At 36.1% G+C, this 22398-nt stretch overlaps 2 protein-coding genes across 6 annotated transcripts in view; one reads left to right on the forward strand and one right to left on the reverse strand.

Annotated features, from left to right (window-relative positions):
• blnk (B cell linker) overlaps nucleotides 1-7481 on the reverse strand; it is a 42982-nt gene extending 35501 nt beyond the window's left edge. For 2 of the 3 annotated variants that reach the window (XM_015346703.2, XM_015346701.2), the window contains exons 1-2: nucleotides 7387-7480; nucleotides 6903-6965 (exon numbers count right to left, since the gene is read on the reverse strand). In XM_015346703.2, coding sequence (XP_015202189.1) covers nucleotides 6903-6965; nucleotides 7387-7461 — 138 coding nt within the window. In that variant the 5' untranslated portion in view covers nucleotides 7462-7480. Of the gene's footprint in view, nucleotides 1-6902; nucleotides 6966-7386 lie in introns of all 3 variants that reach the window. The other variant, XM_015346702.2, reaches the window with a different exon arrangement.
• Nucleotides 1-22398, forward strand: part of dntt (deoxynucleotidyltransferase, terminal) — an 88429-nt gene that overhangs the window by 5711 nt on the left and 60320 nt on the right. For 2 of the 3 annotated variants that reach the window (XM_015346708.2, XM_069188970.1), the window contains exon 2: nucleotides 16098-16272. In XM_015346708.2, coding sequence (XP_015202194.1) covers nucleotides 16225-16272 — 48 coding nt within the window. In that variant the 5' untranslated portion in view covers nucleotides 16098-16224. Of the gene's footprint in view, nucleotides 1-16097; nucleotides 16273-17325; nucleotides 17510-22398 lie in introns of those variants that run through there. The other variant, XM_069188971.1, reaches the window with a different exon arrangement.

Consider the following 22398-nt stretch of genomic DNA (forward strand, 5'->3'; position numbering starts at 1 on the left):
TAAATATCAGTATTCTGTATAGCTCTACCAAGTATTTGAAATAATATTTAACAAAGATAAAGTAAATGATAAAATTGAAATTTGGACATGAAGATTATTTCATTCTAAATTCTAGAAAGTTCTAAAATCATTTAATAATGTAACGCAACTGGGGCTCAGGCGGGCGCCCTTGCCGCATCTGGTCGGCCCAAAGTATAGGTGGCTCGAACCCGGGACTTCCGCGTCTCTCTGCAGCGACCTAGCCCCGTGAGCTAAAGAGAGATCTCTCCACAGCCCAGTAGCTGTGGTCCTGCTATCACAGGGAAGGGCGGTGACGTCACCCGCTCTGGTACGCCGGCTCTTACACAGTGCTTGTCGGCCGTAAGCGTTACACTCTCCCCCGCTTAAATCGCCGTCCCCGGCGAAGGGCTATCCCGCCCCGCTTCTGACACCAATGTAACGCAACGGGGGCTCAAGCGGGCGCCCTTGCCGCATCTGGTCGGCCCAAAGTATAGGTGGCTCGAACCCGGGACTTCCTCGTCTCTCTGCAGCGACCTAGCCCCGTGAGCTAAAGAGAGATCTCTCAAGAGCCCAGTAGCTGTGGTCCTGCTATCACAGGGAAGGGCGGTGACGTCACCCGCTCTGGTACGCCGGCTCTTACACAGTGCTTGTCGGCCGTAAGCGTTACAATAAGATCCTCAATAGTTCAAAAACATAGGGTAAAAAATTAACCTTAAATAATGCATGTTTATGTATGTATAGGTCTAATTTTCTGTAGCACTCTGAAACTTGGCATGAGAATGTAGATCTAATTCAGTTGCTCTTGTATTAAAACCTTGTCAGCTCATCAAGGATAATGTGTTCTGTTAGAATTAAAAAAAAACTTTGCAATACTAGTAAAAGCAATCAAACCACAGAATTCTTAAAGGATTTCTTAAATTACATCGTGATATTGTCTTACCATACTGTTTCTGACTTTTTGTTTCATTTTCCATCACCAAACTGTGACTGCAAAAGGTTTATTTCATACTGTTGCATCCGATTTAAAGTATTGTATTGTATAATGGAGTTTCATTTGTTTGTACCTTTTTTGTTTTTGAAGCATGAGTTATAAAGCTTCAGATGGCAAGCTTCATTTCACACATCTCCTCAGAACAAAAGTGAAGTCCACACGGGAACATTCTTGCCAGAGATCCCCATTACTGTAATTTGTAATCATAACTAGACCTGGATCTCTTGTACCGTATTTTTAATCTTGGCCAAGATTGCCACGAAACAATCTGTCTTTTTGATATATGGCTTTAATTTAGCAGGACCTTGCATGTACAGTACACACCAGAGGCAGACAACCCTGGCCCTGGTGAGGACCAGTCTAGAAGGTCTTATACATTAGCTATAAAATCATCAGTTACTGAAGGCTTGTGAGCTTTAATCAATTTTGCAAGTTAATTGGTGAGGAATGACCACTCTGCTTCATCAAAGCTACAGGTTTCGGTACTTTTACTTTCGATTCATTTTTAAACTGCTTAATTGAGCAAATCATCTGCTTCTGTGGTTGAAACATGTTTTTGGCATTTAAGAATGCAGCACAGCTCCTGCTGTATTGTGACTCTCCACAATTCTCCTGTACCTCAGAGTATACTGTAGGTACTGTAACATCTTTAAATTAATGAGACGATTTTATTGTTTAATTCCAAATAATAAAACCTAGATACAGATTAGAACATACATTTTTTATTTTCAATTTGGAATGCCCACAATTGGCATGGTGGTGTGGTGGTTTAGATGCTTTATAATGCTGGGGCCCCAGATTCAATTCTAGCTACTACTACTATTGTTATTATCATCATCATCATCATCATCGTCATCTTCATCAAGAATAGGGGTTCCCAGAGCAGCATGTTCACTGAGTAATCTTCTGGGCTGATGACATACTGTACAGTATGCCCATCCATCCCTTTTATAACCTTTTTTTAATGGTTATAAAATGGATTCTATGGGGGTCGAGTGGGAGTCAGAACCTATCCTGGCAAGCAGCGGGTGCAAGGCAGGATACAAACCAGATGGGATGCCAGTCCATTGCAGAGCAGACACAGACACAAATCTGCACTCACTCACTACAGGGCTGCACACTTTCCATGCAAATAACACCCAACGTCAGGAATTCAACTTAGGTCCCCAGCACTCTCTGTGTGGAGTTTATATATTCTCCCCAGGTTTTTGTGGGTTTCCTCAAGGAGCTCTGGGTTTCCTCCCACAGTCCAAAAACATACTGGTAGGTTAATGGGCTTCTGGGACAACTGGCACTAGGGATGTTTGTGTTTGTGTGTGTCCTGCAATGGACTGGTGTCCTGTCCAGGGTGCATCCCCCCACAACCCTCTACTGGATTAAGTGGATGGAAAATGGATGGATGGAATTGCTTAAAAGAGGCATTTAGTTATGTTTAGTTTAATATAAATTAATTTATGGGTGTTTTGCCTTGATCCAATTACATTTGACGCTTTGAAATCTTAGAACAAATACATCGATCATAATGTCAATGAATATGAGCTAGGGAACTTTGCTGTCTGATGTTTTTTGAAGTTATTGACAGATTAATGGTTTTCAGTTTTGCGACTTTGACATGCAAGAGAAGCTAAAAAATATTCCTAACTGGATACACTTATGCCCTGTACTGTACTATACAGTACTGCCCTATTTCGCAATCCACAATTTTTAATTAGTATAGTATTCCTTCTAACTGAAGTCAGTTACTGTCTGTTCAACCTGTTTTGGTTTTGCTTGGCATAAAAGTAAATCAAGACAGAACACAAATGGTTGTCAACTGGCACTTTATTTAGCACACTGCATAAACTGTTGATGTATTTTTTTTGTCTCTGGTAAAGAGAGAACAAAATGGTACAGAACATACAGTAGGCTTCTACACTGCAAAATCGTGGTGTGTTGAAGCCAAAACACTTAGACCCATTACTCACCATGCTCCTCCCCAGAGAGGTGACTTTTTTCATTCCTGGAGCTAAGTCTATAGACTATGCATATCTACTGTACATTAAGTTTGGGACAGACAGCCCTTTGGAACACCTTTTTGCCCACCTGAGTTGTCGTTTTTTTGCAAGGACTTTTTGCAAGGAAGTAAATGTACTTTAAAGACAGTACTATCCTACTTAAAAAAAAACAGCAACCCGATATTTATAGCTAAAATTCAGACTTAGCCTTTTGACACTGAATAAAATATAACCGCTCAGCATATCTGTGGATGCTGCGGGGAAGCTGAATTATTTATGCCTAGTTCTTTCCAAGCAAAGATAAAACATAACAGCCCTTGCCCTGCGGCTGTTTTTAGATAAAAAAGTAGTCCATCGTTCATAACTTTCTGTAATTACATTGCTGTTTTTAAATTTTGTGCCATCTTAGTTAAAAAAAGCACTGAAATTATTTATTGCATTTCCCATTTCCTCTCACGTGCAATGAGTTCCTTTCTGATGCTGTCCAGGGGAAAACCCCACAGTCAATGCCGCGCAGTTATCTTTAAAAAATCATTACAGTACATTTTTGCAGTTATGACAGCTGTACCCACAGCAAACATGCTTTATCATAAAAGTGAAAAAGCTCTCACCCTGCAGAACTGCAGAGCCTCAGTACTAGGATAAAGCTTGAGAGACTCCTCTAAACAGCTGCCATCTTCAGTTTTCTGACTCACTGCCTTTGACTGTGATTTCTAGTACGTACTTTCCAGTTAACCTATTTTGGCTTCATTTTATTGTAGCTAAAAAAAAGTTATGGAAAGCTGAAAATCACCAATACATTTCAGTTTATGATATAAGGAAGAGGGTTTGCAGTAACAAAGGTTTTAGCTAAAAATATCAGAACAAGATTACATCATAACTGTCTTTATTTTAATATAAATACAAATAACTGTTCACAAATATCTCACAAAACCTGATTATTATTGACTGGGTTTTTTTTGAGAGATGTTATGCAGGCTGATATTTTTCCTCCCAGTTTGTAAACATTACTAGTACCTCTGCTGTATGAGCATAAAAAAATGAGAAGCTAGCTCACAGATCTGAAACTTATGATTATTTTATACCAGGAGTATTTTACTTTTTGTACGTGTTCATTTTGAGACTTGCTAACATGTATGCAAGCCCACATATACTCCTGGTAGTCCTTTTGTAGTTGTTCAGTGCTTTCACACTAAAGGTTTTAATCAGCATTATTTTATCATCATTATTATACTTTCAAATTCAAAACAGGTTAAAGATGTGTCTTTAAAAAAATAGTTTATCTTAGATGGACCAGCAGATAGAACTTTTCCTTCATTACGTCTAATTTTGTTTGACAGAACCACAGTCCTGGGCATATGGTATATGGTTAGTAACCCTATATGTTTTGTGTTTATATATGGTTTTGAATGTAAACTTTGAATGAGTGTTTCATTCCAGCTTCTGTTAAACTGACAGAAATTGCTCAGTGACCTCTCCCCTAAAATAACAGGTGACAGTGACAAACATATTTAAACTTAATGCAGCAATAGAACTTTAGGCTATATAAGAAGAGATACTGTAATACAAATAAAACTCTGAGATGTTCCAGCACTGGGCTTCATTCCTGACTAGAATTTAGATTCCTAAGTTTGAATCTGTTTGAATAAAAGTTTCCAGACACCTCACATACTGTATCAGTGTTTAGCTACACCATTACATAAGATCAGAAATCATTAGAGTGAAAGCTGCAACTGCCATAACAACCCAGTCTACTGCTTTTATATGCCCAGGGTAGAGTGGTGCTTGTTAAAGACAATTTTGTGCTCATTTTCAACACCTTTGCAGCTACATTTGTGCAACGTGGGATAACCTCCAAATAAGTAATTTTTGTAATCAAGATGTTTTTTGATTTCAAGGATGAGGGTACAGTGCTGTGAGACATTGTAGCATGTGACAAAGCTGAACAGCGTAATTGCTTCTTGTGGTAAAATTCAATATTAAATGAACATAGTAAGAGACACAATTAGCACCATCTTCCTTGTGCATCCACAGACAAATGCCTCACAAACCATGACAGTTCTCTTTTTCTTTTAAACACACCAGGCATATACATGATATGCAGATTTGGAGATGGGGAGATGAAATGGTAAAATGCTGAAAACATTCTTCTTCAGCATGCACAGTGATTAAGATGAACCTAGCTTATGCAGACACATAATGGCTATATGCAGCTTTTAATGACTGTAATATCAAATAACTGTATTGATTTTGAATAACACAGGTCAACTCTTACTGGAGATGTTAGGCAGATTCTTTAAAGATTTATTACACACAATGTTTTTTTTTTTTTAAATCCAGCGTGGTCTTAGTTTGGATTGTTAAACAATACCAAGGTAACATCTTGAAAAAAAAATGAGATCAACTGTTTGAAATTTTATCGCTATGACTTGTTTTGAATAGACAGGTGGGTTATGGGAACCCCCAAACGGACAAAGTATTTTTGTGCAAAACAATATTTATTACCCGATAGGGTTTTTTTTTTTCAACATTCTACAATGACTTATCCTAACACAGAATATGAATGCTCTTGATTTTGGTTTTGGGTAAATTATTTCACACCTTTTCACTGGAAACAAGCCAAAAACTAATCAAAGAAGTGTGCTACAATGACACTTTTATTCAAGATCATAGCCATGAAATTCCAACCATGAAGACGTGTCAACCAATTAAGCAGGCTGGCAACTCAGGTGTGGTTATTGTAGGAGACAGGTAACATGGTGAATTTGTCCTATAAATTTTGATCCTAATTAGTGGATCCTAATTCCACTAATCAAAACGTCAAAAAAAAATCGTACTCTCAGTTTTCCTTCTGAGCAAACATAGCACTTTGAGAGCCAGCCGTGATGTGAAAGAAAGCTAAACTAAAGTTGAGAAAGCTGAGACATATGTCTTTCATTTCACAAACAGCCTTCCGTCTTCAGAATGGTTAAGCAAGTAACAGATTTCACATCATGTTTTCACAGTGTGCTGCTGCTATATCTGTTTTTTAGGCAATAGAAAGTCCCATTTATATCAAAATACTTTAGTTCAATCTAATCAAATTGATATACTGCATTCTGTGATGTTAGGTTTATTTAAAAAATGTGGGAAGATTTATCACAGTGTTTCCATTTAATTTGAGAAACTCCACATCTATGACAGCTTCCTGACAGCCTGCTTCATTCCTTCTCTTGTAAAATTATTCAAGCCTGGAATTCTGCCCATTAAAATTATTCTTTGGAAGAAATCATGCAGCTAGCTCCAGTTTCCACTTATTTAAGTTAATGTAGTAAAATCAGAAGCAAGATTCATGGCACACATTTCCAAAAGTAGGTCCATCCGCAATACAATAGTGTTACTCTTACACCCTAGCACGGTGATACTGCCCTACATATCATATAGCATGTGGTTAGAGTAATACCGTATAATCCACAACTAGATTCTAAACATAATTACCTTCTGCTAAATTCAGACGGCAGAATATGATCTTTCTTTTTTCAGAGTATTTAAAACTTTAGTTTAGCATTTAGTTTAGCATTACATAATGATAATTTTTCCCATTTAGCAAATGTAACAGAAACTCACAAAATGCTATTTAGTAAAGAGTTAATTTAATCCTTAATGAGACTTATTTACCCACATAAACCACATTTAGTTGTAGTTTTATAAATCTGCATATCTGAAAACTGCTTGTGAAGACAAACATTAACACAAAATATGACTAAAATATGAAATTATGAATTTAAATTTGAACATTTTGCCACAGATTTCCTTTTTATGTTGTACCTGACAGATATACTGTTTGGGAGCCAGAAGTTTCATTTTGAAAATATTGTTTCTTTTAATATTTAGCCTTTGTAGAAAGCCATATTTCAGAAAAAAAGTCTGAAACCTACCAAAAACCAATGTCCATCTATCTTCATTTTTTCCACTGTCAGCGAGCATTCTCTCATTCCATTCTGTATAGGAAAGGGTAAAATAAAGAGAAAGTGATGTGCAACCTTGCATTGCCTGGCTGAAGTGTGCAGAATCCAGTTTCAAAATTAATATCTGGGGGTTTGACTTCTGAAAAACAAAATCTTTGAGAATGACGAGTGTGTGTTTAAAAACCAATGTCTCAAAGATATTAGATGAAGACAGATGATTTGGAAACATATGGTGTAGGCTATTATTGTAGGCTGGTATTGATTCTTTGGTTGTAAATAATAATGTCACTGAAGTTCTAGAAGAGGAGGTTAAAGAACAAAAACAGGAAAAAGACAAAAATATTTTTATCTGATGCAACAATAATGGAAATCACAGTGTGCAAAAACATGAACAACAGAAATAAAATATGCTACATACATTAAACTATGACAAACAGTATAAGGACTCACTTACCTTTGATAGGAAGTCTACTAATTGATGTGGGCGCCAGGATTCAACCTGCTCTTTTGTGGGCAGGTTTAAAGCCATTTGTATGAGGCAATGCACGTGAAATGTGCAATGGTAAGTGTTGAAAGCACTTCTTCTAGTTTCTTGTTTATTGAGCTGTTTAATAGTGACCTCAACAAGGAAGTTTCTTGAGGCCCAGCCTGGTTTGGTAACTGTCTTTGTAAAGGACCGCCTCTCTCTTTACAATGAAATACTTTTCTTTTTGAAATTTGCAGGATATGGTGAGATGTAGAAGATCATAGTCCAGGGTTATTAAAGTTTTATACATTTTGTCTGTAAGAAATATTGTTTTCAATTTCCACTGACATATAAAAACACTTAGTTTTATGAAAGAACCATAAAATAATTTGTCAAACTAAAGTTGTCAAATGAAGCACCATAAAGTGCAATTTGTATACATCCCTCTGTATACACCCCTTTGCTCAGTGCAAAGTGTTTTATTAAACAGCCCTATTATTACTACTCAGGAAATTTTTGTATGCACTGGGGGTACATAACAGTGTTTTTCAGCACGTAGTTTTCAATAATGCTGGAAACTCTTCTATAAATATTTGAGTCTGACATTATGCAGTTAAAATGAATGCCAAACCTTATATTGCAATGCTATTTGATTGAAGTGTTCAGTACTGTTTATAAACTGTATATTTAAAAAATCCCTGAAATAAAGCTGATATGATTTAAAGCATGCACATCATTTCAAGGATAAACATATTTTTATTTACCTGATTTGCATGAAAACATAACCAGACTCAGTTAATTCTGTGCTGAATATATCATAAAACATAATGTTGTATGCTGACTTTAAAGTACTTTGACAAGTTATACATAACAATGGTTATACTTAGATATATGATCCGTAGACCCTTTTCAGTTTCAGTTCAACAACAACATGCAGAAAATGATTAAGCACCATGTTTGTTGTGCAGTAATGTTTTTAGTTCTGCTTTAGTTTAAATGATAAATTATGCACATACTTAAGAATGAGAGGAGCCTATTCACTCCATCTAGCCCATTTGGTAATTAATAGCTATAACAACAACATGACTGAATGGCACTCGGTGTCACTCGCAAAACATTTTAGGTCAAGAAGTTTTAAATGCAATTTCACATAGTTTTCACTTGTGCCCTTTGGTTCATATTCACAATTTTTGTCAAACAAATGTTAAGCAAATGCCAGACTTCTGTAACAGCCGTACTAAATATGCAATGAATAAATTTGGTCTTGTAATGAATATGGATATACTTTTGCTTATAAGATGTTTGCTTGCAACATGTCTCTTAAGATTAGTGCAAACCCTGGTTGGTCACCTGTCAAAACCACACAGTATGTTACTTAAGTGGAACTAAACTAGGCCCGGAGTTCCATTAATAACTTCTGAATTCGATATACCTTAATTTCAAACCCTTACCTCTGGCTAGCATGTGGTTGTATGTATGAGGGTGTATATTAAAATTATATTACTGGAAATGTACTTGTTTCGTAGAAATGCTAAACTAACATAAGATGACAGAGAAATGACTTATTTGAGTGCCTTTCTTTGAGAAGTGAAACCACATTGTATCCTACGTAGTAAATTTAAAAAATAAAAACAGAAAAAGAGAGATAGGAGCTAAAATCCGGAACAGAGACAGGGAATAAAACCAGGATAACGAGGCCAGGTGCTCCGAGCCCCACACTCAGATGATCAGGACACCGTGATGAAGCCTATGCTGTCGGGTCTCCCCTGAAACCGCTGGTAGGCGGGCTTCCAGGCAGCCATCTCCCAACGCTGATGCTGAGCCAGGAATAGCGAGAGCGCCTGGCTTAAATAGTGAAACAAAACACGAGGCAGGTTCACATAATCAACTAAAATACGAAAGGGTCGGAGCGCCCTTAAGAGGAGGGATGCCAATCGTGACAGTTGCTTGCTGGATAGGCTCCGGTTTCCAGCGACCCTCTATGGTATAAAGCAAATTACATGACGTGACGTACAGTATATAGCTCCGTATTCATGTATTTACCCTTAATATATGAAAAGAACATGAATACAATAATTGATTAATTGTATGGTTATTAACCGTTTCATTAATGGTCACTTCAGTATTAACTATGTTTATAAGTGTCCCATGACATTATTTTTTTTACTTTGCTGACAATAACTTGTTCAATAAGTAATGATCTTCATGACTTGGCCTTGACTTCTTATTTTGAGCGTGCACAATATTATACCACCAGAAATGTGTGTTACAGAATAATTACAGAATTCACTTAGCTAATCCAAACAAAACCAATTTGTCAGAATATCAGGATTGGCTGCTGGAAAAGTGTAGTGATGATCTGTCTTAAAATGGACAAGGATCTGGTTACTGCAATATTGTGTTTGTTGCCTTGTTGTTTGTTACCAAAATGTGCTTTGTTAATTTGAACAACAGAAGATTGAATTACAGTAATGAAAAGATGCACAGTATGTACAAATCTGGTGTATACTAGCCTTTTTGCAAATTTTGTAGTCTACACAGTCATATATATATGGAAGCACATTGATGCCATTAAAAAAATAATGTACAGTATACTGTATGTTGTAATTATGGGAAAATGATCTCATTATTACAAGATAGTACACTATGCCATTATTATGATATACAGTAGTAAATTATCACGTAATTACAAGATAGTACATTATTGTGTACTTTATGTGGTAATCACGTGATAGCACAACCATACAATACCTGCATTATCATTAGCTGACTTTCTGTTTTGAGCAGTGGAATTGCTTGCATGGTACAGTCTTTCTTGTTTAAGGGTACATCTGAGTTTCCTCATGCTTAATATGATTTCGTTCACATAAGCTAAAAATTGTAACCTTTCATAATGACTAAACCCAATGGAGAGTAAGTACTGTACCTGCACATTCTGCAGTATTGGACATTGTTATGAGCACTACACTCAAAGTGCCAGCTGAGCTTGTAATTGCTGTCATTGCACAATGTAATATGTTGTTTATACACACAAATGACCATTTGTATTTTGTTATAATGAGATAATTTACTATCTCTAAATGACAAGATAATTTTTACATAATAAAGTACAATGGGATATAATTTTCTCAGAATTACAGTACAAGATACATGTTCATTTTCTGTCTTTGATGGCAGCAATGTGCTTCCATATATAAGTACATACAGATTCTTAAACTGATGCCATGTTTTTTTTGTGGGATTGTCATTTGGATGTTGAGCTCAAGACAGGATAGGTGAATTTGTTTTATTTAATGTGAAAGCCTACAGGTTCTCTTTTGAATGTCTAGTGACCTGTACAACCAACGTTCTATTCTTCCACTGAATTCTGATTTTTAAATGGGTTGCTCTTGAAAATAACAGTAGATGGCAAGATCATTATTTATCAGAGACTCTTGGCTTGTATAATATATTCTTCCTGTTTGGCACTCTTGCCAGTTTAATTCAACTGCCTGTAAATATAAAAGAAAAATAAAAGACAAAGGAAAATGACATCACAGTGGGCGTTCTCTTAGCTGTAAGAAAAATAAATTGTAAGAACAACAAAGACAAAATAAAAGGACACAACACAAGAAACAGTTTGCAGTTTAACATTTCCTGACGAAAATGCTTCACATTCCCATTTTTCCACCAATAAAGAAAAGACAAAAACTTCCAGAGTCCCGCAACTCATGTAAATATGAAGTGAAATTTAGTGAGGTGGCAATATTTTTGGTGGAAAGGAAAATGGGATCAAGCAGAAGGAAGTTTCTCACTAATCTTGCGAGGAGTAAAGGGTTCAGAATAGAGGATGTGTTAAGGTATGTATTTTCTCCAGTAATAATTTGGAATTTACTAAGCTAAGCATAAAATAATATTCTTTTCATCTTATTTTTAAAAAAGTATATTTGATTTCAAATAAGAATTGTAATGTAAATCACAGAGGTTCCTTGTGTTTGATGAAAAAGATCAGACCACTATTAATGATTACATGTCATGAACCTGTTAGAAAATAGAAGAAATTCAGTGTCAGAATTGATAAGAATTGACCATGAGAAGCGGACTCAGAAATGTGATCTGATTTCGTGATGTTCACAGTTGTCATGAAAGTTATGTAAGGAATATGTGAAATCCAAAATAATACACACATTTTTTTTCAGTCTATTTGTATAGATACACTGTAACTCTAAAACAATGATGCTCCTACAACAACAACAACGAAAAATCTTTTAATTTCTTTCTGTAGACACATTCATTTGTTATAGTTTGCTAGAAAGGATATACTGTATATAAATATACACAGAATACATATTAATGTCAAAGTGAAGACAACATTAATGAATTCACCAGCTTCAATGTAAACTCTGCATGTTTGAATAAAAAGTCTCTATTGTGTGAGTCTAGGTTGGCACATTATAAAGTTTCACCAAGTTATTGGGCACAGCTGCAGCTCAGGTACCAGTGGGAGTTGCAATAAAACTGGTGTAACTGTTGTCAGCTCAATTACGATGGCATCATTCCCAGATCTGCAGCTTGCAGGTTTATACAGTTACACCGTTTTTTGATACATGTTTGAAATAAACCACAGGAAATAGATTTCAAGCACCTCAAACTGAACTTTCGTACCGGAATATTTACTGTATGACTTGCAGTGCCATAAACAGTGTACAACAAACAAAGCTAGTTCTCTTCTGAAAATAAAGCTATTAACAAATTAATATAATCTCTAAAATATCAGAAGTTTTAAATCAGCTCATGGATGGTAATCTTTCAGTTAAATTATTAAAATGAATTTAATTTTAATTATTTTGTTTTCATTGAAACAACTTAGATCACAGTGCCATGTGATGGTTTCTTTAAGTTCTCTTCTGTTTCACAAGTTTAGGATAGCTGTGGTCAATGTCTTCCTCTGAAAAAGCTATTTTAGCCTTTTATTTATATGTTTGTTTTATTCTTTAGCTGGTTATATAATGAGTGCAGTGATTACAAGGTGTGAGTAAATAACAAAACACTAGGGAAAAATTCTGAATGTGAAAAAACATCTCACCTGCCAGGGCTCACCCCTGTTTCTCTATTTCAGATGAGTCAAATGGTCTGAAATCTGTAGAGATAACCTGTGGGTTTAAAAAGAAAAATCTAAATGTCACTGGAGGTAACCAAACTGGCTTGCTCCTTGATACTTATTTTTCCGCTGCAACCTGTACCAAGCAGTGTTTTAATCTTAACATATTTTATTCGGTGACGATATAAAGCTGAAGTATGGCAAGAAAAACAAGGGCATTTGTGATGACAGCTTATAATAAACGTTTTCATAGGGCCTTTAAAGTAGGATCTCAAAGCGCTCTACAGTAGGTGTTTAAAAAAAACAGTTGGAAGGATAGCAAATTACAAATTTTAAGGATATAAGAAACACAGGCAGTTAGAGGTGCAGCAAGAGATACTAGGTCATTAGAAAATGACACAGACGCAAATTAAATAAAATAATTTCTGGAAAAAAAGGATTTGCATGTAGAATTAAACCCACTCAGGGAATTGAATTGATATCCTTGAGGGACAGAAATCCGGAGCATTGGGGGGGAACAAGAGAAAGCCCTGTTAACCATAGAATGTAAACTGGCTTTGGGGATAGATAGAAGGCCAGAGGCAGATGAACAAAGGTTGCGAGGTGGGGAGTAGACCGATAATACGGCAGAAAAGTACTGAGCAATGTAGAGCAAAGCCATGTAGAGCCTTAAAGGTGAGCATTAAGATTCGTGAGCATTAAGAAGGCGACACAAAACCTCATAGGAAGCCAGTGCAGGAACTGCAAGACATACCCAAAGTAATCGCTTGCGTGCGACCTGGTCAGAATTCTAGCTGCCGAATTCAGAATTTATTCAGTGTGGATTTAGATACCCCAGAGAGATTCAGTCATCAATTCTAGATGACACAAATGTGTTCTGTGTGTTAATACAAGGACTTGTTTTTGTTTTTACTGATCCTCATTCATGACTCAGTGATCAGGAGAACATTTAGGTAAATGTGTTTATTAGGGCAATATTTTCAATCATTGATGTTTGACCTCGTCAGGACTCCATGTCTGACTTCTGTGTAGGAGTGGTTATTAAATTATTCCTCTTTAGCTTACAGCTCTGTTGATATTCTGTTTGTTGATTTCTGTAGATGAACTGCAGTGTCCTAGAACACGGCATCACCTTAAATGCATTAAATGAAATGTAGGGGTTTCAAGTATGTTTATAATACAAACTGCAATCCTTAACTGTACAAAGTGTCACAGGCAGGCACAGGGTTCAGGGTAAAACTACATTTCAGAGAGGCCACATACAACCATTTTAACTCACACACACATTAACAAACACACATTGATTCACACATGCATGCCCTCAAACATTGTCTTTTGGGTGGGAATTTAGAGACGATATGTCTTTGGACTATGGAAGGAAACTGGAGCACAATATGGCAAGAACATACATATTTCTTACAGAAGGTGCCTGAAATTGGAATTGAACTCAGGAACCAAAAGCTGGGAGAGAGTGGTGCTAACCTCCAGGCATCCTTATTGTGATCCCAAATGAAGCAAAACAAATAAATACAGTATCAGTGCTTCTGTTGCTCCTTATAAAATTGTGTGAATACAGTCCACAGTCATCCCTGCTTCACTGCTCAAGCATAAAAATCTTCAAAAGCAGAATGCAGTGGAAATGCTGTTACTGTTTCATTAAACAGTGCTAAGAATAAATAACCCATACAGGAATATAACAATGTGTGGCACGCGAGTAAGATTTAAAGATCAATCATCTAGTAGGTGTTGAAACTGCACTGCAGATAAATGACTTCATCAGTTCATGAAGTGATTTCTGGCTCTGACATGTGCTGCATACTTAAAACTTCCAGGACAAAACATAACCACAGAGGCTTTCAACTATTTTTATACACTAGAAATATATTCATTATCACTCCTAATAACAAACACTTAAAAATAACATTGTTCAACTACTTCCTGTCTGAAACCTTCACGGCTGATTTCTGCAATGTTTGGCAACAATTTCCTGAAAACCTGTGGACAGTATATTTCTAGAATGCAGAAGCATCAATAATAGCTTTTGTTTTACATTAGTTCTTTTTTTTCCAGTTAGCATCTTGACAATGTATTCAGAACCTTGTTACAGTGTCTCATTTTGTGAAACCTGTGAAAAAGGTGCATTTTTAAGCTTTATATATTAAAAACCTGAATGCTAAAATTAAAGACTTCTGAGGGTGATACATGTTACAGTAAATGTAAGCAAAACTTGAATTAAAAACTGAAGTGTGTTGAATGCATAAATATTTAGAATCATGAACTCAAAATTTGGAGGACACATCTTTAACACCAAATATAACCACAAAGCTTTTTGGGTACATCTCTATGAACTTTGGACAATTGTGTGATGCATACTTTGCAGATTTCTTCTTAGCAGTTTGTTCAAGCTCTCTCAGCTCTCTTTTGGGTAGCTTACAGACAGCGGTTTTCAAGTCTTTCCATAGATTGTGAGTAGGATTTAAGTCAGGGCTTTGACTGGGTCACTCAGGGATATCCACTTTCTAATTCTCAAGCCAGGTACAAGCTTTGGCCTTGTGCTTTGTACCATTGTTCTGCTGAAAGGTGAATTTTTATTTCTTTAACAGACTGAAACAGGATTTCAGTCCTTGCTGAGGAGAAAAATCCCCATAGCATAAAGCTACTACCACCATGTCTGACAGTGGAGATAATGTTAATTGGCAGATGTGCTGTGTTGACCAAAAAGTTACAATTTTGTCTCATCTGACAACAAAATCTTTTGCCACATCTCTCAGTATAACTAACCCATAACTGCTTAAAAGCGTGTCAAAACACACTGTGAGCTGAGAGTAATGATGATGTTTTGTCTGTCCATCATAATTGGTACTATAATTAAACCCTGCAACACGAACCTGTGCTATCTTCTCCAACTGTCAGAAAAGGTTTACTGTCCTTTATTGTCTGTTGGTGAGAAAATACAAGGAAATCGTTTTCCAGTTTTGCTTAGCTCGCTATAATGCCTCTGTAAAGCTGACACCATTGAAACATAATTAGTGCACATATCGAGTTCACCAGAACATACTCTTCCAATGTTAAACTAAGGGTTTTCACGGTTTTCCTATAAAATTCAAAAACCCAGATTTTTTAACTGTTCCTCTTTCTCCTTGTTTTGATATCTTTGTGCTTTCTCCCAAAACCTCTTTTGGGAGGAAAATGTGTTGGTGGGTTTTGATCACAGGAAGATCCTAGGCTTTAATAAACCCTTACACTGAGCTTTAAAAGCAATCCAATCAATGATTCTGTTTAGAAATGCTGAAGCTGAGGCTTCAGAGGGGTTTCCAATTAAAATTCTCCATTGTGATTTTCTACAGCAAGCTATTTCTAATTTTGTGCACTGCAGAGACTGTTCAAAGAATTGGTTAGCATCATTGTTCATTGAAATGCATCTTGGTGGATCAGTTTTTAACCTTTTTCGCTTTTAACTTAGCAAATTTTAAGGTGCATCATTTTATGACAATGAAATCTATCTAACAAAGTGCCTGAGCAATGAATGCTTTTGGGGGTGATGGTGGCATGTGTCTGATGAACCAATTAATATTTTTTCATGTTGTCATATTTTTAATATTTTCCCTCTTATGTCCAGTGATGCTGTCACCCACGTTGTAGCAGAGGACAATTCTGCTGATGAACTTTGGCAGTGGCTTCAGAACAGCAGTCTGGGGGATCTGTCCAAAATAGAGGTGTTGGACATCTCCTGGTTTACTGAGTGCATGGGAGCTGGGAAGCCGGTTCAGGTTGAAGCCAGGCATTGCCTTGTAGTAAGTACAGTATATATTCTACGTGACCTTGGCTCTCACCAGGAAGTTTTGTGACAGACAATAGACACTAGGTGGTGCTATAAGCCAATAGGGATGTAACAGTGTCTGAAAAAAAGTATTGAATTTGCCCATAAAACCCTCTTGGTATACAGTTTGAAATGACTTAGATTGTGAACAAATGCAATTCATTGTACTGTGCTCTAGAGAACGTATAATCATGAAGTGTGATTTTAATTTTTTATATTAGACCATGTACTTTGGTTCTAATAGTTTTAAAACTATTAACTTAAATTAAATATAAACCTCATTCATACATTTAAAAGCGTCTTTCCAAATGCAGAGAGGACCCCACAGTTAAACAGTGTTGTCCAATACAGATCAGAAACACAGGTTATGTTCCTTATTGCACATAGAAAAATCGAATTGATAACAAAACAATGGAACTGAGCATTCACATAAAAAGAAAACCTTATAGAAAAGTCAATATTATTTCTTAATTACAGCATCTTTAAAAAAACAGAAAATAATAAAAATAAAATGTAAGAACATGTATTGTGTGTACTGAACAGCTCATGGTAACCTTTTGTGAAAAATCAATTGAATTTTAATGAAAGCTACAACAGAAGAAATGCTGAAAGAAAGAAATTAGTTTTATAGTATACAGTAGATAGAGTAGTAAAAATGAACATTCAGATGTGATGCAATTTTAAATTTAAAATCTTGCAGGTTCAATGAAGTATCTGAAGATACAATATCTAGCAGATAAATACATTGACTATTATTATGTATTGCAATTATATTTAAGACAATATAATATAGGAAAATGAGTATAAGCAAAATACAACAGCTTGCTTATTTCTTCCACAAGAACACTTTCAGTTAAAGATCAATGGTTGTTTCTTCTCCAAAACAACAAACAACAGAAGAAATTAAATGTTAGGGTTTCCTAGAAACCAAAGATTCAAGAAAAAGAATGTGAAGAAAAATGAAAGGTTATAAAATTGTTTTTTTTCTGTTGTATACAGAATTAATGTTTTCATTTCATCTTCACAGTCAATAAATACATCTGGGTGCTGGTTATGAGGACTATCCATCTTATCTTACGCGAGAAAACCCTCTAGTTCCCTTTATTGTGGAAATCTCGACATCTGTGGAAATGAATGTCTTTCACTGAGTGGAGTTGAAAGAAGAGTGTTGAAGTATTAATTTTGCTGGAACAAAAGAACCATCAACACATGTAATATTGTTTTTAAACATGCATAGTAGTGCATCTTTCAAGTTGTAGAAAATACTTTACATTATTTTTTATAGAAACAGAAACATGAAAATAAACCAGGTGCTTATTCGCCTGTATAAATTACTTTTCAATTATGTTTAATCATATATATAAAATTTTCTTTTCTGCTGCTATAGTAAATAGTAAAGCTGGCATTAACATTAGATATTTACTGTATATAAATTACATTTAGTAAAAGGTCATAAGGTTAAAAAGAATAAAACATTTAACATCAAAGTGTATGAGGAATATGTTACTTTTATATTTATTTCTCTGTTGGTGATTATTTAACTTCTATAGAACTTCTACAAATGGAATAAAAACCTTCACAAAGAGAGACAAAGTTCTGTAAATCACCACGCTATTGATGGAATGAGTATTATTAACCTTCTTGGTAATGAAAGAAGACCCCTCTGATGACAACACTGTCACAAATGGTGAATTTCAAAGACAGGCCTGTCAAACTGAAGTGATTTTACACAGGATGAAAAGAGAGAGAGAAAGAAACTCATTTTTATGACAAATTTAGCCTTCGAATGAAAATGATTTATAGAGAGTTCAGTCTTACTCTGGACACACAAGACTAACCCATGATGAGAGGCTGTGTTTCAGTGAAGTATGAGTACACTTTGGTGGCAAAGCACTGCACTGATCCCTTCTAACAAGTGAGATGAAAGGCCTATTTCACTTTAAGCTCAGTTCAATTTAAAAGTAATATATTGTAGCCTCTGAGAATAGAATCCTAATTTTTAAAAACTTTCCAGATGATCATCTTGACTAAGATGCACTGTATCTGTGAGTGCTTTGGTGTTTTGCTTTGGCTTTTTAAACACATCAGAATTATATTCACCATGTCTGTTAAGTACTCTTGACACCTTAGCTCCTCTTAAAACTTGAACCATCTCCTTTCTCGCTCTGCCCCGTGGTATATTGACCATTGCGTTCAATGAAGGCTCCAACAAACTAGAAGGTAATGTAGGTGATATTTTTTTGTCTTGAATGTTCATTTTCAGTCTTGGAAGCAGCACTTGACTGGATACAAGGATCCAATAGTGTCTCCTAGATCCATCTAATTCTCCCATATCATTGAGAACAACCAAAACAGCCCTAGATACCTGGTCTCCACCATCAAAAGACTGCTTAAGCCTTACTACATTCTCTGCTTCTTCCCTTTTGCATCACTTTCTTAGAATTTACTTTCAAGTTTGACAACATCCAACATTATATTCTTTCCACTACACATGTTAATACTACACCTCCTCCCTACATGACTATTTTTGCTGATTCCCTCTAGTGTCTCTCTTTCTTGACGCTGCATGCCTCAGAAAATTGGTATTGCACATGACCTTCACCACTTGTTTATTAGATCGCATTCCCACTGTTATTTCAATCCTGTTTTTCTGACCTATGACCTGTTGTCCTCAGCATACTAAACGAGTCTTTGAATAAACAGTACCAATGCCCTTTAAAACAGCTGCTGTTGCCCCTTTGCCAAAAAAAAATATGGGTCTGGAAAACCCAAACAATTTTCACCTTATATCCAACTTACCTTTTCTTGCTTAAATTTTAGAACATGCGGTTACTGTTCATTTAAATAACCATCTCATTGCAAATAATCTCTTTGAACCTTTCCATTTTGGTTTCAGACAATCACATAGCACAGAAACTGACCTGGTTAACGTCACTAATGGTCTTATGGCTGCTTTGTCTGGTTCTTTTTCTATCCTTATTTTCCTTGGCCTCAGTGCTGCTTACTTTCATAGCTTGAGACTGTGCTTGGAGTTCCTGACAGAGCTCTTAAGTGGTTAAGCTCTTATCTTATATTGCTGACATTTTTTCTCTCTTGGTGGTTTCAGTTCTGATGTTGGATTAGTTAAATCTGGTGTTCCTCATGGCTCAAACTGGGCCCCCATATTATTCAGCATTTACATGTTCCCACTTGGTCAGCTATTAAGATCACCTGGCAACTTTGTAAAACAAATGCTGTAACGCTGTATGTTGATGCCACTGCTTTTGAATTTCAATCTATAGTGAAGAACCTGAGATTGATATTTGATCCAGGCTTGACATTTAAGCCACATACAGTATGCAAAATATTGTAAAAACAAAATTCTTCCATCTCGGAACAATCTCCACACTACGTCCTATGTTGCCTCTGATCGTACCTGAAAAGCAGTTCAACACATTCATCTTCTCTAGAAATGATTAATGCAACACCCTCCTTGCTGAACAAACTTCAGCATGTCCAAAATGTCCGGTAGCATGTCCGATAGCATGGAAGTGTTCACATTCCTCCTGTTCACTAGTCCCGGAGTCCATGCACTGGCTTCCTATTAGGTTTTGTGACTTTAAAATCCCCCCCCAAAACTTTGAGGCTTTACATGGCTTGGCACCCCAGTACCTGTTTGAGTTATTATCTTCCTACTCCCCACCTTGCAACCTTCTTTTGTCTGACTCCGGTATCCTCTTTGTTCCCCAAGCTCGTTTACATACTATGGGTGGCAGGGCCTTCTCTTGCAAATGCCTTGTCTATCCCCAAGCATATCAGTGAGCATTTTCAAATCCAAACTCAAAACCTTTAACCATCTTCAGAAGGGCTTTAACTTCATTGATATCTATGCATGTTGTACGGCACTGAAAACCCAATGTTTTATATTCTACTAACATTTTTATAGTTTTTCTTTCTGTAAATAAAGCTAATTTTAGAGGTGCTACATAAAATAAAGTTTGAGTTGTTATTATTGTCATCATCTAGAATAAGGGTTTTTCTGGGCTGATGACATACAGTGTATGCATTCATCCATTTTAGAATCATTTTATACAATACAGGGTTGTGTGAGCTGGAACCTCTCCCAGCAAGCAACGGGCAAACTCCACACGAATAGCACCCCAGAGCTCTGCATGGAGTTTGTATCATCTCTCTGTGCTCGCATTGCCTTTCTCCCACAGTCCAAAAACTATCGGTAGGTTAATTGGCTTCTGGGCAAACAGGCTCTAGGTGTGAGTGTGTGCGTGTCTGTGTCTCTGTGTCTTACCTGGAATGGATTGATGTCCTATCCAAGATGTACCCTGTCTTGTACCTGTTGCTTGTTGGGATAGGCTCTGGCTCCCCCCTCCCCAACAGTGAATTGGAAAAAGCAGTTAGAAAATGGATAGATAAGACCTCTTAAGATCATATCTTAAAATCCAAGCTTATTATCAGGTTTTAACATTATTAATATTCAAGATCAAATGTTGATGATCCATGACAAAGAACAAATTTGTCTTCGGATAAAAATAGGCCAATTTGCAGAAGGATTTTAATTTGGGAAAAATAAGTAACTATTTGGAGAGTGACCGTCACAGAATGGTGAACAATAGCACTGTTCAAGCTTCAGTTACTGTCCTCAACAAGTAACAACTGGTTAAAAGGGGATTAACTAATCCTCATTCATTTCATCATACAAAAAACTTGCTCATTATTAACCTAAGCATTTTAACATAAATAATATTACTTTTTCAAAGTAATTAAAGCTCATCTCTTATATGATTCCGTGTAATAATAGTTCTCTTGAAATAGCATAAGTTTTTATGGAGTTTCTGAATGAAATAATGAGTGGGACAGCCTCTCCATAATTACCACAGACCATCTATAACACATTTAACAGACCAAATTGAAAATAATGCAAAATATTCACCAATCTTCTATAGCATTTTATAGAAGTAATCCTTTATTTGAAAGTTGCTGCATAATGGCTTCATAATCCCTTTATAACTGCTACATAAATCATTATAATCACACGCATAATGTGTTACAGGGACATGTGCAAATAACGTGATGTGTGCATAAGAGGTCATTACATTTATTTCAGCATTGCATGGAGCCGAGTGCTAGAAATGACACTGGAACAAATGTCATGATCTCTTATGCATCTCATCTGACTAAAACCCCTCCCTGAGCGACCTGAGTCCTACCTGGCCAGAGCATGCCAGTGTGAAAAGGATTTAAGAAACTGAATCACTAGTGTGTGGAATCTGTCAGTGCCAACAAATGGAATGCATCTACAAACCATTTTAGGTTTCTCACTCCTTCAGGGGGAACACAGTTGTAACCATCAACATCATGCAAGGATCCCTGTTTGGATCCTTTTTCTAAATTTGTTTTCTAAAGTTCGGCTTTTTCGGACAGAAGATATAAATCTGGTTGTGCTTTTAAGGGGTTTTTCTTGAGCATTCTTCTAAACACGTCCCCTTGAAGGTTTATCAAAGAAATATTAATTGCTATGCATACAATGCTAAAGTGTTAAAGATGGTCTTTTTTTGGCTGTGGAGAGCCTTCCTCTTTTGCATATATCAATGCATAATCTCATGAAACAAACATGACTACTGGAAGACACAGTACAGTACAATTTATTTTTTATATATTTTTATTTTTAGTAAACATTAGAAAAAAACCTCCTCTACTAGTAAAAGTCTTTTTACTAGTCTTTTTACTTGCTTTACTTTATTTCTTCCCTTTATTTTACTGAAATTTGATCATGTCTTGCAATAAGTTGTCTTTTTTATTAATGGCCTGTGTAATACTATAACAAACAGAAAAGGTTCTCTACTTCGCTCAAAAACTGTTTATTAAAGCATAGAAGAAAATGTTAGGTACTGTAATGCTTATCACTGAAAAATGTATAAAGTGTCTTCACACTTTTAATTGCTTAATTAAGGGCCAGAATGGGTGACAGCGTATTGTATTTGACCAGAATGAGGATTTAAAGTAGGAGTCCTTCAGACAGACCCAGAATGGGTATTTAGGATTTATCAACAAGTTTAAATCATAACAGGGTGGCATAGTGTAGAATTTGAGCTCATGACTTGTG

This window comes from Lepisosteus oculatus, chromosome 4 (assembly GCF_040954835.1).
Source record: "Lepisosteus oculatus isolate fLepOcu1 chromosome 4, fLepOcu1.hap2, whole genome shotgun sequence".
Classification (NCBI taxonomy): domain Eukaryota; kingdom Metazoa; phylum Chordata; class Actinopteri; order Semionotiformes; family Lepisosteidae; genus Lepisosteus; species Lepisosteus oculatus.